At 47.5% G+C, this 15,884-nt stretch overlaps 1 protein-coding gene across 2 annotated transcripts; it reads right to left on the bottom strand.

Moving 5' to 3' along the window:
* Positions 1-513: 513 nt before the first annotated feature.
* On the bottom strand, positions 514-14,183 carry NR2F2 (nuclear receptor subfamily 2 group F member 2). 2 transcript variants are annotated; one of them, XM_066558497.1, is made up of 3 exons: positions 14,013-14,183; positions 5,669-6,196; positions 514-2,472 (listed from the first exon to the last, which is right to left on the bottom strand). In XM_066558497.1, exons 1-3 carry the CDS (start codon positions 14,053-14,055, stop codon positions 2,198-2,200), a joined length of 846 nt encoding a protein of 281 aa, XP_066414594.1. In that variant the 5' UTR covers positions 14,056-14,183; the 3' UTR covers positions 514-2,197. The 2 variants fall into 2 exon arrangements, with proteins under 2 accessions (XP_066414594.1, XP_066414593.1); XM_066558496.1 differs by lacking the exon at positions 14,013-14,183 and adding an exon at positions 8,036-9,525.
* Positions 14,184-15,884: the final 1,701 nt, after the last annotated feature.

Genomic DNA, 15,884 nt, shown 5'->3' with positions numbered 1-15,884 from the left:
GGCACATCCAGGGACGCCCACGCCTGCCTGTGTGCCAGCATACACACAGACATATAGCCCATATGGAAAAGAGAGAGAGATGACCTGTGGTCATGCTTTCACAGTCTAAGGTTAAAAAATAAAAAATAAAATAATAATAATAATAATAACCAAAAAAAAAAAAAAAAAAAGAAATCCACTTGAGAGTATATATACATTAAAAACCGACTCCTCAGTGCTAGAAGCTAAAGCCACTCCATTTGAAGACCTCTCAATGACAACGATAGATGGCAACTACGGAGTATTATAAAAAATCACACATACTTAAAGAAAACTCATTGCAAACAACTGACCTATATTTACAATACTGCTATTACCTTGCTTGAATGATCTTGTGCGCGTATGTCAGACATTTACAAAAGATTTTTCGCCCCATTCTGATCATAAAATAGATACTGATCTCCAGATTTCTAATACTTTTTCACAACAATACCTTTCCTACGCAGGCACTTAAGTGTGACAAAAATAAGGGCCTTTTTTTTTTTTTTTTCCAGAAAATCCATTTTTAATTAACAGGAGGATTAGATGAATGGGGGTTGATGGTTTACCATTTCAGCATAGTACTTCCTAAAACCAGAGATAAACCACGAACTTAAGTCCTCCACCCCCATCCCGGAATTAAACAGGTAAATACACTACAATACATCTGCTACAAACTTACTGTGACAAGTAAACAAATCAATCGCCTATGGACTTAAATGACTGCAAACTATAGAGAAGTAATGTGGTTTCTGAAAGACATTTATGACAGCCAAACAAGTTTCAGATATCAAATAATATTTTAATTTCTGAATACTTTCAATTTTCCTTGGAATATAACACACAAAGACTCGACCAAACAGTTCAGTTATTATAACTTTTACAGTATACAGAAATGTTGCACTTAAAAAAAAAAAAAAACCTTCAGTTTTTTTAAACACAAAACTGTAAACTCTAAGATACTGAATCAATCACGTTATCTATAAGTGCCAACAGTGTTATTTTGTCATGCTGATTTCAATGGTATTTTTTAAAAAGGGAAAATATCAACAATTATTATAATACAAAGGGCTTGCAAATATACAAACAGATAGAGGAGTTTAATAACAATTCATGATGAACTATGTGGAACCCAATTCAAATTACAAAAGTTCACTTTGCTTGTTTGCTTGTTTTTTTTTTTTTCCTTTTAAATCAAAACCGTAGTGTGTCTTGGACACAAAATCCTTCTACCTATAATAAATCCCCACAGTTCATTTTCTGTCCGAAATATCAAAAAAACCTAGATTTGGGGGGAGTTATATGACACGTGTGGTTCATTCGGGTCTATATAATTATAGCTCTCTCAGCTTCAAGCTAGATTTTGGGTCACCACCTTAAGTGCGCTTCCACCATTGTGTTGTTGAGGGTTTTTTTTTTTTTTCTCTTTTCCTTTCTTCCTATGATACTTTCGTGGACTCAGTTTTAATTCTTTCAGAACATATATTTTAAGGATACACAGTTTATTTTTTTTTTTTAAAGAAGCCAAGGTTATATCAAAAATTATTATAGAACCACAGAATAAACTGGTTTGAAACCAGAAAAATACAAAAAAGAACAGCTATAGGTACATAGACACATAGGACAATTAATAATTTGGAAAAAAAAGACTTACTTTCTTCCGTTCTGCTAATTTTCTCCAAATTTCCTTTAAATGCACTTTAAGCGAGATTTTTTAAAAAGTTTACCCCAAAAAAAAAGAAAAAAAAAGAAGAAAAAAGAAAAAAAGAAAAAGCCCACCATCATTTCTTTTCTTCTTCTTTCTTTTTTTCTTTCCCTCTTTTTTATTTTTTACAAAAAAAATGATAAGTAGCAAGTTTTTTTCTGAACGACACGGGAGTTTTTAATGCATTCTGTAAAAGTTCATTTGACAGTCTCTTTTTTTAATTCACAGTCCATTAATTTTTTCCTGTCTTCTCTTAGCAAACTTGTAACATCCTTTTACATCCTTTCTTAGCAGAAGGAAATTTAAGAAACAACCAGAACCCAAATGTCATTTGCTTTCCTTTCACTCACATCTCCCTTCTCAATTTTGAATTTTTATTTCTTTTTTTTAAAATTTTTGTCTCGGTGTTGGTTTTTTGTTTTTTTTTTTCCTTTTATTTTCTCTCTCTCTCTCTCTCTCTCTCTCTTGGATGTTTTATTGAATGGACATGTAAGGCCAGTTAAAACTGCTGCCAGACAGTAACATATCCCTGATTAGGGTTTCTATGGGGGTTTTACCTACCAAACGGACGAAAAACAATTGCTCTATGACAGAAGAGGAGACAGTGCGAAGGGAGGGGAGACGTAGTAATAGCTTCCCGAATCGTGTTGGCTGGTTGGGATACTGGCTCCTAACATACTCTTCCAAAGCACACTGTGACTTCTCCTGTAAACTTTCAACATGGGCTACATCAGAGAGACCACAGGCATCTAGAAGAAAGTGTATTAAAAAAAAAAAAAAAAAAAAAAAAGAAAGAAAAGATAAAAAAAAAAAAGAAAAGAAAGCAATCATCAGATTAAAAAGGTTTTGGTGGTTTGTGCTTTTTTTTTTTTAATTTTTAATTTGATTTTTTTTTTCCAAATGTCTAGGTTTAAGAGTGGATCGTGCGCCATCACCTCGCCCTGCAGAGTTTAAGTGGGTTTCACCAAAAGGGGCAATCTCTCTGTGCATGTGTGTGTGTGTGTCTGCATTTCTCTCTCTTCTAGAGGATCTCCTTTAGGACTGAGCACAGCTCCCAGGGTCGAGATTTCTAATGGCACGACAGACCTGAGGGGTGGCAAAGAGGTGCTGGCCAAGCCTAATTTCATATCTCTGTGGTTTTTGGGGGAAAGGCTGGGGGGGCGGGGAAGGCTTGAGTCAAAGAGGGGGAAAGGGAGCCACTATTTCTCCACACCCCCCCTTCTTGGAAAATAATTGGGGGGAGCCTAACCCTGTGATGAGAAGGACTACTACTCACAGTGATAGAAATCATAATAATAATAAAAAACTGGCCCAGCCAAAGATAATGGCGCCCCGGATCCAGCAACAGATTCTCCCCCAAAGAAGACAACGCGTTTTTCTTCAGTCTTTGAAACTGATTTAAGTGGCCCTTTAAAACTGATCTTGTCAGTTTAGCCTATTCAGAGGCAGCCATGCAAACTGTGATCTCTCTGTTCATTTGAGCTGTTTCTTTTCCCCCCTCTTTTCTTTTCTCTTTCTTTCTTCCCCCCCCTCCACTCCCCCCTCTTTTTTTTTTTCCTCTTCTTCTTCTTTTTAAACCTAAAGGCCCTTACAAGAAGAAAACTCCCTGATAGGGTCTGGACATTTTTTTTCTTTTTTTTTTTTCTTTTTTTTTTTTTTTTTTTTTTTCCCTGATACGCTAAAATACAATAAGTTCCCTTTAAATCAGAGACGTCTGTGCTGAAAGAGCACAGGTTGTGACCTGACCTCCCTGTGGCTTTCCTAGGCACAGGGCTAACACATGCATATTCTGCGAGTCATTAGAACCCAGATTTTTTCCCCCCTCCCTCTTAAAAGAGGCTGCAGCAAACATTATATGCATCTATGTGCGTCTGCTTTACATCAGGGAGGGTTATTGGGGTGCTGCAGAAGCTGCAAGCATCACCCTATATTTTTTTGCATGCGGCTGTCTTCCCCAGAATCAGATAACAAGAAACGTTTATCTAGTTGGGAGGCAATTTACACGCCAGGCCTCCCATTTTGAAAATAGTCATAAATTAAACAGTTACGACAGGATCGGACGATTGTTTTCTCAGAAGGCTAAAAAAAAAAAAAGAAAAAAAAAGTAAAAAAAAAAAGTGATTTGGGAGAAAAGGCAGGATTGGAAATAAACTCCTTGGTGTGGGTGTGAGCTGGGCAGGGGCTGGGGAGGGATGTGAGCGTGTGTGGGATCCTCGCTGAGCGGCTGAGCGAGGGAGAGGAAAATGCATCCTAGAAAAACGATAGAAAAATAAAATAAGCACCCCACGGACACCCCTTCCCACTCGGGATCCCTGTCTCCCTGTGGCTAGATGTGCCCTGCTCATTGATCACCTCAGGATTTAACACCAGTAATTGGGGGGGGAGGAAAAAAAAAAGGAGAAGTTTTTTATGTGTAAAGCAATAATATATAAAAGGAAGTTTAGGTCACGACCCAGAACCTGGACAAAGTCCAGAAAATGACTTCGTTCCCCAGACCCCCTTTAACACAACAAGGAACGGATTGTGAGCCCTTCTTTTCCCACATAAACTACATTTTTTTCCTGTTTCCTGATATCAGGCTTTAAAAAACTCTGATGAGTAATTATTTTGCAGGTCCTGCTTCCATTCATATGTTTATCGCGTGGCCACTTTCCCAAGCGTCCGAATGAGTTACAGGCGAAATATATGTATTTTTAAATTTAATCCCCAAACTTCCAGGGCTCCAGCACACTGGGTTGCCGGTGCAGCCTCAAAGTTAGTGATCTGAGATAACGTATTGCACAAATTAGCGAGCAGATTTTTTTTTTTTTTTCCCCTCAGAAGAAAAAAAAAAAAATTTAGCCTCCAGAGTTAATATCAGGATTATTACTCACCCAGGTTAAACTCTAGTGCAAGCTAATTAGATTTCACAACGCACTCAATTATTGCTTTATAACTCATGCACTATTTCTAGGCAGCAAAAGTTGACACATATTTCCCCCCCCCTCCCCTCTTTGATTATCTAAGAAACACCTCGAGGTCTTTTCCTCGGGAGAGTCATGCTTGTGCCACCCCGGAATTACACTGCGGAGCGGCAGCTTCAGCCTCCTCTTACTTTTCCATACTATCCCTGTCTACTTATGGTAATGATCTTTTCGCACCCGCTACTCGCTTTGGACTATGCAGTTCCTGCTGGGTACAAATGCAAACTTTTCCCCTTAGCTTAAATGACACAGAACTGCTCACTGCCACATTCTGTTTAAATCAGAGACAGCTCTTTGCAAAGTTGATTTATTTTATTTTATGAGATGGCAGGGAACATATTTTAAACTCAGATTTGCGCATTTAACTTTTTTTTTTTAATTCAATTTTTAATCCTGCAGGGCTTTTTTCCCTTCCTGGCTGCCCATAAAATGATCCTCTTTTTAAAGTGGTTTCACTGATAGGACGACTTGTATTTAACAACATCAAACAGATTTTGCTGCTGTTCGGATGCGTGTCATTAAATGCAACAACCCAGAGCTATACTGTTAAATAAAATATTATTTTCAATGGGAAGAGCGCAGTCTCTCGTGGCGAATGGGTGCCTCTTCCCGGGCCCCTTCTTTCCCAGTCCCCAGCATTATTCAGCTAGGCTTGGGGTGTATTTTGTCTGTCTGCTTTTTTCTTTAAAAAAAAAATTAAAATAAATGGGGTGTGTGTATTTTATTTTAATTTTATTTTTTTCTCTGATTTGCACTCCCTAGAAGATGGGATGCTCGGATCTGAGGCCCTGCAGGGCAGAGCACAGGGCACCGCTTCCTAAAAGGAAAAGAGACCGCGCTGGTTCTCGGGGGGCAGGGAGCGGCATGGGGTGCAGGCAATAACACTTTGCAAGAGCAAACACTTCTCAAGGGGGGCCCGGGGAAGGAGGAGAGAAAAAAGGAAAAAAAAAAAAAAAAAAAGGAGCAAAGAAATGCCGCCTACCTGAGGTGAAGAGGACTATGGCCTTTAAACAGCTATATTCTGCAGAGTCGACATGCAATGCTTTCAGTTTTTCTACTTGCTCTTGGAAGATTCGTATGTGGTCCATAAAGGCGACCACTCGGTCAGCAGACATTGGCGAAGCGTGGAGGCCAGCAGCTGCCAGGAGCGGAGCTACGTGGAGGGGCATGGAGCACTGGGCAGCGTTGAGGACAAATAACTCGCTCCAGGTCAGCCTCAGGAGGGCCACCTGGTCTGTGATCTGGAGGTCTGGGAAGAAGGGGATATTCCTGGCCCACTCCACTGCGCTGAAGAGCATCCTAGCTGCCAGTTCACAAATGTTCTCGATGCCCATGATGTTGTTGGGTTGCATGCACTGACTGCCAAAGCGGGAGGTGGGGTAGGGCTCTGCTCTCAGAAGAAGGGAGATATATCCGGATAGGTAGGAATGGCAGTTGAGAGGGTCCCCATTTGTCAAGGCGAACTGACCATGAGTTGGCTGTGTGGGTGGCATTCTGCCCCTCTGGACCGCTGCAGTAAATAAAGAAGAAACTACAGCTATTAATATCTGAATTGCGACCATCGGTTCCAATACAGCCTGCTTTGTGTGCTTGTGCGTGCCTGTGTGACCCCGCACCCGGCCAGCTTCGGGGCTAAACGTGCATTTTCCCAGCCAGAGTTCAGCCCCAGCCCCGCTCTAAGGCTCCGCAGTTCTCGGGTCAAGTCAAGCAACAACAAAAGCTGAGGGACGCTGTGGGCTCGGCCAGGGCTGCTGTGGGAGCCCAGCTCCTCACTTCCCAAAACACACCACAGTCCGGTTATCCCCCCCTCCCCTGCACCGCCACCCCCTCCTTCAAGAGATGCAGGATACGTCTTTGTGTGTTTTTTCTCCGTTACACCTAAACCAGCTCGTTGATTTGAGGCTGGGGGAGCGGGATGGGGAAGGAGGAGGGGAGAAGGAAGAAACACTTCAGTTCGTAATCCCCGGCTCTGGTCCCACACGCGTTTCTCGCCCACTGAATACATTGTTGCTGCTGGTATTATACATCCCCCCCTCTCGTAAAAAATACCAAAGGAGGCGAAATCACCCCACGACATCCCCGGCAGGTCCCCTGGTGAGGCTGAGGGCATTATCCAAAGGCACCTTCCCCCGCTGCCCATGGAAAGTGGGCCTTTCATTTTGTTAATAAATTTACACGGTGACAGCGAGAGAAAAAGGAGAGAGAAAAAGGGCTCAGAGGCAGAGAGACGACAAGAAGGGAGAACGCCTAAAAATGTGCTTGATTTATATTTGTTATCGCCTGTATTCCAAGGTTAGTTACTCTTGCAGAAACACAAAGAGAGGAGCCCGGCGAGTCCCAAGCCCCCTCACCCTTAACCTACATAGCAGCGTCCAGACACACAGCACGCACTGGAAAACTGCAGGCTCACATTTCCCGTCTAATTTTATATCACAAAGACTCCACTTGCAGAGATCCGAGCACCCCACACTTACTTCTGGACTGCTCCTTACACCCCCCACCCCATCCCTTCTACCCCCTCCTGCCTCTCCCGGAGGAACAAGAAAATAAGAGGAAGAAGAGAAAAGTGAGGTAATAACAACCAGGAAAGGCAGGCACACGGCAGTGTGTGTATACACACACACTCGTGGAGATATGTGTGTGTGTGTGTATATATATTTTTAAAGGAGGAAAAATCCGGCTGGGAATCCACAGTGGAGTGCTGTAGAGCCTCGGTAGGGTGAGTCCCATTGTAATAGTAATTTGAACCGCCTGTGTAAAATTGCAATCTAAGGCAGGGTGCTGGAGGATATATATATGTGTGTGTGTGTATGTGTGTGTGTGTGTGTGTGTGCATCTCGGGAGGCTCCGTGTGTGTGTGTACACACACACACAGATACACACACACACACACACACACACACACAGGGCTGCTCGGGGGACGGGGGCTAAGGCTGAGCATGCAGGAGGAAACACGAAGGAAAAGTAACCACACGTCAGAATCATCATCTCGCTCCTAAGCAGCGTGAAACTAAAAATCCACTTTCAATAAACCTCCATCAGCAAAATCAAAACAAACACAAATCAATTACGAGTGCAGGAGAAAGCATGCGAGAGCCCCTGCCTCCCTGCCCACCCTCCCCAACACCGCTTTCTTTCATTACGAGAAAGTTTCTGGCTGGTTTATTCGAGGGGGGTGGGTGGGGGGGAGGAAAGGTTCTGGTTGGGTTTGGGGTTTGGAGAGGAAAGTTAAAAAATGCTAAAGAGCAATTATATATATTATTTAAAAATAATAAAAATAGGAAAACCAAACAAACCCCAAAACGCAGCGAGTGAAAAAAAAATTGCAAAACAAATGAAATCCCAATACCTTCCCGTCTCATGCCAACTTTGAGGCATTTTTTGAGGCGGCAGTACTGACACTGATTGCGGTGGTGCTGGTCAATGGGACAGTTCCTGTTGGCACGACAAGTGTAGCTGAGATTCCTCCTTACACTCCGCTTGAAGAAACTCTTGCAACCCTCGCAGGTAAACTGGCCATAATGTTTGCCACTAGACTTGTCCCCACAAACCACACATTCAATGTGCTGCTGCTGCTGCTGCTTGTCTCCTTGGTTCTGCTGGCTCGGCGGGTTGGTCTGGGCTGGCGTACTGGGAGGGCCCCCGGGCCCCGGGGTCTGTGGGGTGTGCGGGGCCCCGGCCGGGGGTCCCTGCACCGGCGGGGCTTGCGAAGGCTGCGTTCCCTGAGCTCCGGGCACATCGTCCTGGGGGTCTCGCCACGCACCGACTACCATTGCCATATCTATTGGACACCGTTGCCAAACTTCCTGTTCCCCCTTTATTTTCAAAGTTTGTTTGCTTTGCTTTTCAGATCAGCTTTGCAGCAGTCTTTTTATTTTTTTGTCCTCCCCTCTCTCTCTCTCTCTCTCTTTCCCTCTCTCTCTTTTGTTGTTTTGCCTTTTTTTTTTTTTTTTTTTTTCAGGAGGGTCGGGGTGGGGGGGATCTCCCGGTACCGGCGAAGGTGCAGAAGCACGGGGCGATGGAGGTGTGTGTGCGGGGGGGCGAGGTGCGAGTCGATTGTCTGGGCTCCAGGAGAGCAAAGTAAAGGGGTGGTGGGGGTGGGGGAGAGAGGGGGAGAGAGAGAGAGAGAGAGAGGAGAAAAAAAAAAATCTCTTCAAAGATCTCCCTCTCTCTCTCTTAGAGCTGATCTGCAGCAGAGTAGTTGAAGGAGGAGAGGCGGGTGTCTGGGGGCCAGGTCCAGGGAAGCTCGCAGTCAGCCATTCAGGAAAGCCATCAAAATAAGAATGAATAAAAGGTTAAAGATTACACACACAGCGGAAAAAAACACGCACAGCGGAGGAGACTCTTCTCGGCGCGGAGAGCGGTCGGTCTCGCCGTAGTTTTTGGAAGTCCAGCTTGCAGCAGCAACATCAACTGCGATCGCTTTGTTTTTGTGGGCTTTTTTTTTTCCTCCTCCTCCTCTTTCCTCCTCTCTCTCTGCTCTGTCTCTCCTCCCTCCTTCGCTCGCTTTAATTCTTCCTCTCCGCCGCTCCGCCCGGCCGCTGCGCTCTTGCTCTCTCTCGCTCCCTCTTTTGGGCTCGGGGGTGTGGGGGGGCTGTTGGCTTTTTTTTTTTCCTCCTCCTCGCTCTCTCTCTTTTTTTTTTTTTTTGTTTTATAAAAAAATTCTTATGATCGTTACGATTATTATGAATTATTATTATGATTGTTTATTTGTTCCTCCTCCTCCTCCTCTCCGGCGCCGCCGCTCTGCTCCGCTCTGCCCCGTTCCGCCGGTTCGCCGCTCCCGCCGCGCCGCGTCCCCGCCGCCGCTCCCGCTCCCGCCGCCGCTCGGGTGCCGCTGCCGCCGCTCCCGCCGCCGCCGCTCCCGCCGCCGCTGCCGCCGCCGCCGCGCTGCCTTATGCTGCTTCTGCCGCCTCGCAAGTGGGCTCTCGCCTCCGCGCCGCCGGTGCTCACGGCGCGGGCAGGGGGAGGGGGGCCGCGGGGCGGGGGGGAGGGAAGGAGTCAACTCGCCAGCGCAGCAGCGCCCAGCCAGCCAGGATGATAAAAGAGGGGAGCGGGAGGAGGAGGAGGAGGAGGAGGAGGAGGAGGAGGAGGAGAGGAGGAGGAGGAGGAGGAGGAGGAGGGAGAGGGAGGGAGAGAGAGAGAGAGAGAGAGAGAGAGGGAAGGATCATAACCCAGCGCGCAGCATCGCTCCTCAGCCGGGGAGGGAGGGAGGAGGGGAAAAAAATCACCACGGGGAGAGCGCGCCAGCGCTCCCCCCCCCCCCCCCCCCCGCCCCAAAATAAAAAGAAGCAGGGGCTCCCCCCCGCTCCCCTCCCCTGGCGGCGGCGGGGAGGGGCGGCGCGGGGCGGGGCGGGCGGGCGGGCGGTGCGGGCGGCGTGTGGGCCGAGGAGCGGCGAGCGCGCTCCCCGCCGGCCGCTCGCCCCGCTGGCGGGAGAGTGAACTTTGACACGGCTGCTGCAACTCAGCGCGCGTCGCCATGGCGACCGCGCGCCTTATAAGGCAACCGGGCCGGCGCCTGAGTGGTCAGGAGCGCGCGCCCCGCCCCCCGGCCCTCATTGGCCCGCGCCGCCCTTGCGCGGCCCGCCATGGCCGCCGCCGCCGCCCGCGCGGTCCTAGCGCCGCCCGCCGCCCCGCGCCCGCCGCCCCGCGCCCTCACGCCCCGCCGGGGCCAGGGGTGAGGGCGAGCCCGGCGTGCGGAGCGGGGCGCCGCCGCCGCCGCCGCCTCACCTGGGGCTGCCCGCCGGGGCACGGCCTCCGGGGTCGGAGGGGGCGGCCGGGTGCAAAGCGGAAAGCAGGCGCTAAACCGAGGTAAAACTCCACGGAATAAAGTAAAGCCGAGCCCCGGCGCCGCCGCCGCTGCGGGGAAGGGGCGGCCGCGGGTTGTCCGAAAGCGCTCGGGGAGCGCAGTGCGGGCTGGTGCCCGCCGGGGGTCTCACGGCGGAGCCCCCCCGGCCCCGCTCCGGGCACCTGCGCTCGGCGCGGCCGCCCCGTGTCCCGCCGCCCTCCCGAGCCGGGCCGAGTCCCGGCCGCCCGCGGAGCCGCGCCGAGCCCGGCCGGGCTGCGCTGAGCCGCGCCGAGCTGAGCGCGCACCGCGCTCCGGGAGCGGCCGCTCGCACAGCCCGGCCCCGGCGGGGCGCGGGGGCTCCGCCGTTCCGCCCGAGCGCTCCTGGGTCCCGCTCGCCCCGAAGCGAGGGGAGCGCGGCTCCGCTGCAGACAGCTCCGGAGCCCGGCACGGCGCTCCGCAGAGCGTGACAGCCGTGCCTTCCGCACGGCATCGCCACGGCGTGGCTCGCCTCAACCCCTTTAACTTTATTTCGGGGTTTTGCGGGTTCGGGGGTTTCGTGACCGCACGCACCCCGACTCTGTAACGCGACCTCCGTTCTCTACCACGAGCAGGTAACAGAGCTAAGCACGGGGACGTGTTTATTTCCCGCTGAAGGGAGCTACCGGCCAGCGGAGCGGAGACTCGAGTCCGTCTCCCGGTGAAAATGGCCAAAAGACACTCGAACAAGCGAAGAGACGGAGAGATAAAATAGAAAACATGTTAATATAGACAGATAAATGCCCGGCCGGACCGTTCCTCCTCTGCGAACACACGCGTCTGTGAGCGCTCACATCCCAGCCGCTCACCAAGCACGGCCGCGGGGACACAGACCTGGGCACAACTCTGTAAGGGATTAATTGCCCCTCACCTCCTCACACACACTTTTTCATGTTGCCACATGCCCACACACTTCTGCCGCAGAAATAAAACGTGTGGCTAAAGCCGCAGGTGCGGGGATGGTTGGAAAGTTGTAAAAAGCACCTCGACTTGAGAGTGTCCTGCCGGGAAACCTGGCGTGTTCAGACCCCACGGGCGAAGAGGTTTTTGCGACTCAGTTTCAAAGACAAGGCTGCAGCGTTCCCATTGATCCTCACAGAGCAAAAAATAACCTTTACCCGAAGCAGTGACCAGGAGGGACTGGGAAGACAGAAAGTGGGGAAGGAATCTTTCCAGGTTAAAATGTGGGGAACTGCCTTATGATTTCCAAACAAGCCAGAGCTGAGGAGGTGACCTTTCGGGGAGGGTAGGAGAAGGTGGGGGTTCAAAATGCAGAATAGCCACAGATTGTTGCTGATGTTGGGTTTCCTGAGGAAAAAAATAAAAGCCAAAACCCAAACCACAACCCAACACCAACCTTTCCTGTCTCGAATCTGACAAAGTAAACAGGATTAATTCACCATATGAAAAAACATAAACGCCGTCCTAACAAATGCAGAAATCAGAAGAGAAAGCGGTTTTAACAGGACGCACAATATTAATAGTTTGAACGTATGATCGTAAAAATGAAAAACCATTGATATACGCTTAAAAGCCGCCGTATACGCTGATTGCTCAAGCATTAATGAAGAATGCCTTAGATTAACTATTTGCTCTTCGAGGGATGCAGCGATATAACTATCTATTAGCACCATTAGATGCTTTGCTATTTATTTGAAAACACCCCTGCGAGTGGGTTGAGACAGAGGAGATGAATGTAAAAATGATCTGCAGCTAATTTCGCTAAATAATCCTCAAAACCTGAGCGCTTCGCAAGGAAGGGGGAGATTCTCCACTGTCCTTCTCCGAGGCTTAATGACAATAGAAATGCTCTGGTTTAAAAGTGAGACCGTGTTGGTTTTCCAAATAAACAAACGCATCCCTCCTGCCATTTTACTGCAGATGTAAATTTATTTTAATGAGAGGGAGTGGAAGGATTTATTTTGCTAAAATTGAGTTGGGGATAGAGCCGGTGTAAATCTTTAGGTTTCAAAAAGAGAGGAGGAAGGAGGGGGAAGCTGCTTTGCTGGCAGAAAGCTGCCTAACAGTCCTCTAATTCTTTCTAGATTAAATCGCAATATGAATACAGCATCGAACAAATACCGAGTTTCGCTCTGAACTCAGTGGAAAGCAGTTACGTCTAACAGAATTCAATGAATTCCTCTTCTCCCTCAATGTAGTATGTGTGTGTTTTTCTCTTCCACCACACTGAAGTTCCATGAATAGGGAAAGTGGCTCCTATTGTGTGCCTCTGAACTTCCAAGTCAATGCAATTTTTAACCACTGGCTTGTGGTACTTTGAAAATCACCAGGGGCTGTCAGAGTTGGGTCCTCTGAAAAATTTACAGTGCTAAATCAGAGCATATGCTGTGAGAGAGGAAAAAAAATTGCTTAAGATTGGAGCAAGTACAGTATCTGGCTGCCCCCTAGTGTAAGTCTCTTATCTGCCTAAAATTCAACTTTAAAAGAAAAGGATCTCTTAAAGGGAAACGACTTTTGGCTCACGTATGCATACGAGAATGAAACTTCTGTACATTTTAATCTGATTAATTCCTAAGGATTTAAAATTAATTGGCTTGGGCACTCCTAGACCGGACTATAAGATTTCTGCATCAGGGTTTCTGCGAGAGCTGTGCCGAATAGGTATTTTTAAGGGATAGTGGTAAGGGATTGGGAGGGGGGGGGAGATCCTGTTTTGTGATTTTTTTTTTTTTTAACGAGGATCCGAGCCTCGCTTGCTGTTGTCAGAGCAAAACACTTCTGCTGCCTAAAGTCAGATCTACGTCTTTTGCAATAATACTTAAAAAAAAAAAAAAAGGATAAATAATTGCCTTAAAGCCTCAGCCGAACTGCCAACCACACCTTCGGATGGTGAGTATATTCCAGCTTCTTTCCATTGTACTTGCTTAGCCAGGGAAGCGACCGGAGGGGGAGAGGGGATCTCGGCGCTCTACCTTCACCACCGACCTTTTTTTTTTTTTTTTTTTTTTCCTTTCTTTCTTTTTTTCCTTCCCCCCCACCCCAAATAAACGCTGCCAGCCGCACACAGCGACGCGATCGCGGGCAGTTTAACACCTCTCACTTAAGTTCAGAGCCTCGTCCTGCCCTCCCACCCTCCGGAGCAGGTCGGTCCGCGCTCCGCCCGAGCAGCCCCGGCGCCGGGCAGGGCAGCGGGCGCTGCTCCCGCGGAAATGACTCGGAGGCGCTTTGCCTCGGACCTGGAAAGCGGCTCCGGTCCTCGGGTTTGTTCGCTTGTTTGTTTGTTTGCTGCTTTTGCTTTATTTAGCTAAAGGACGTGCTAACTGATGGTGCTGCAATTACACATACTTGGGTCTGCCCCCCTCCCCTCTTCCCCTCCTTAGAGCAACCCACGTAACCTTAGAAACGATCGTTTAAGACGCACGTTAGCTAACATTTGCTTTTTTGGATTTTTTGTTTTCCTTAAAAGAGAAACACAAGAATCACAACACATTGCCCGAAAAAAGTGTCAAAGAAGAAGAAAAAAAACTATAAGTAAACATACCAAAACCATATTTGCCTTGTTCAAGGTCCCAAATCGCTTGCATCTTCCTTTTTCTACCTCTCCTTTAGTTTGGCAGGTGAAACAAACAAATAAAAAAAAAATTCAGACCGCTGTTTGCCCCCCAGAAAGATGTGCGTTGGGTAATTAAAGAGAAGTCTCCTTCTTGGTGTTTATCTAAGCGATTGTGCAAACTGATTAAAAAAAAAAAAAGAGAGAGAGAGAAAAAAAAAGTAAAGTTACAGCCTTCAGGGGGGGAAAAAAAGGAAGCAAGGTGAAGGGAATAGATTTCCCACAACCTAAAGGGAAGTGCTTTCGATGTATTATTAGCGATCAGCCTTGGGAGAGAGAGGAAAAAAAAAAACACCCTGAACACACTCTAACTTTACACAGACAAGATTTCAGGGGGGGCTTTGTACACAGCTGCTTAGGAATGTGCGCCTTGCCTTTAAGAAAAAATCCCCAAGCCCAAGGTAGGAGATGTCTTTGAGTGATCCTTGTCTCATTTCATTCCTTAGAAGGAAGAGCGTCTCGCTACACCTTGTTTGGAGCTGGAAAGGCGAGACTTTAAAAAAAAAAAATTAGAAAAAAAAAAAGGGAAAAATATTCACAACCCACCCTTCCAATTGGGGAGAAAAAAAAAAATAAGAGAGGGAAATCTCCTAAGTTAATGACTGTGGGGGTAGGATGGATGCGACGGATTTCAGCCCCCCCTCCCCCCCTTTCCCACCTCCCCCCTCCCCGGCAGGAAAAAAAAAAAAAAACGAAAAGGAAAAAAAAAAGCCAACCGCAAACAACTACAGGCTGGACTATCAACACATGCACCGAAGGGGAAAAAATATATAGTGTCCTGTGTAGGGTCGGCAGGGAACGCAAGCACACGCTAAAGCAAGTTGGGAAAGAATCCGAGCTAATCAGCAATCTCTTTCTCTCTCTCTCCTTCTCTCCCTCTCCCCCTCTCTCTCTCTCTCTCTCACTGCCCCTGAGATCCCAGCTCGAAAGAGGTACTCCACATTTTTTCATTACCAAAAATCCGTTGCAATAATCATTTGTTGCTAATTGAAACCCTTGGAGACATTTTTCCCCACCCCCTTCACAAACATGGCAACTTTTAGTCATGGGAAGCACGTTTAGTTTTATTTTATTTAAATTAAAAAAAAAATACGGTTAGGAAAAGGCTGAATCTTTCACCCACGAGAAATATCAGCGAGTCAGCCCCCTTCCTCGGGATGGGAGGGGGGAGTGGGGGGAACGGGACCCCGGTACAGTGAGGGCTTGGGAAAATTTGGAATACATTATACCGCCTTTGGCAGGAGAATACTCTCCAACTAATGGATTCCTGCTCCTTTTTGTGTGTGTGTGTGTATCAGTGTGGGGGGTTTCTGGAAAGAGGGGTGGTGGTCGTGGTGGTGGGGAGCCGAGCTTTTATTTTAAGAAACTGTTAGGGTAGGGAGTGTGTCATACTTGACAAATGGAACAAACGCTCTTCCATTTCTTGCTTGTCCTTGCCTTAAAACAGGAATTAAGTTAACCACAGTGCTGCATGTTAATTGCATGTTTACTGGGCTAATGAAAATTACAAAAGGGTTTTGCCACCTCGATCGGTGATGAAAAAGTATGAAGGCGATTGTCATTGCAGCCTTCGGGGAGGGCCCGGGGGGTGGGGGGGAAGGACCGGCCACGAACAATATTGATCAGAAGAAGGATAAATCTTTTAACTGCTTGTTAATACCATAAATATGGTCTACACAAGTTTCCACTCTTGTTAAGTCTAATCAGTACATGGAAGATGGAGACATAGCCCACTTGAATGAATTTTTATTATTGCTAGAGGGGTACTTGCATCTGTGGGCTCCCTTTCCTCCTCAATTTGAG

This window comes from Molothrus aeneus, chromosome 13 (genome assembly GCF_037042795.1).
Source record: "Molothrus aeneus isolate 106 chromosome 13, BPBGC_Maene_1.0, whole genome shotgun sequence".
NCBI lineage: Eukaryota > Metazoa > Chordata > Aves > Passeriformes > Icteridae > Molothrus > Molothrus aeneus.
Note: the sequence above shows the minus strand (reverse complement) of the source record. Positions and strands in the feature narration are given on the sequence as shown.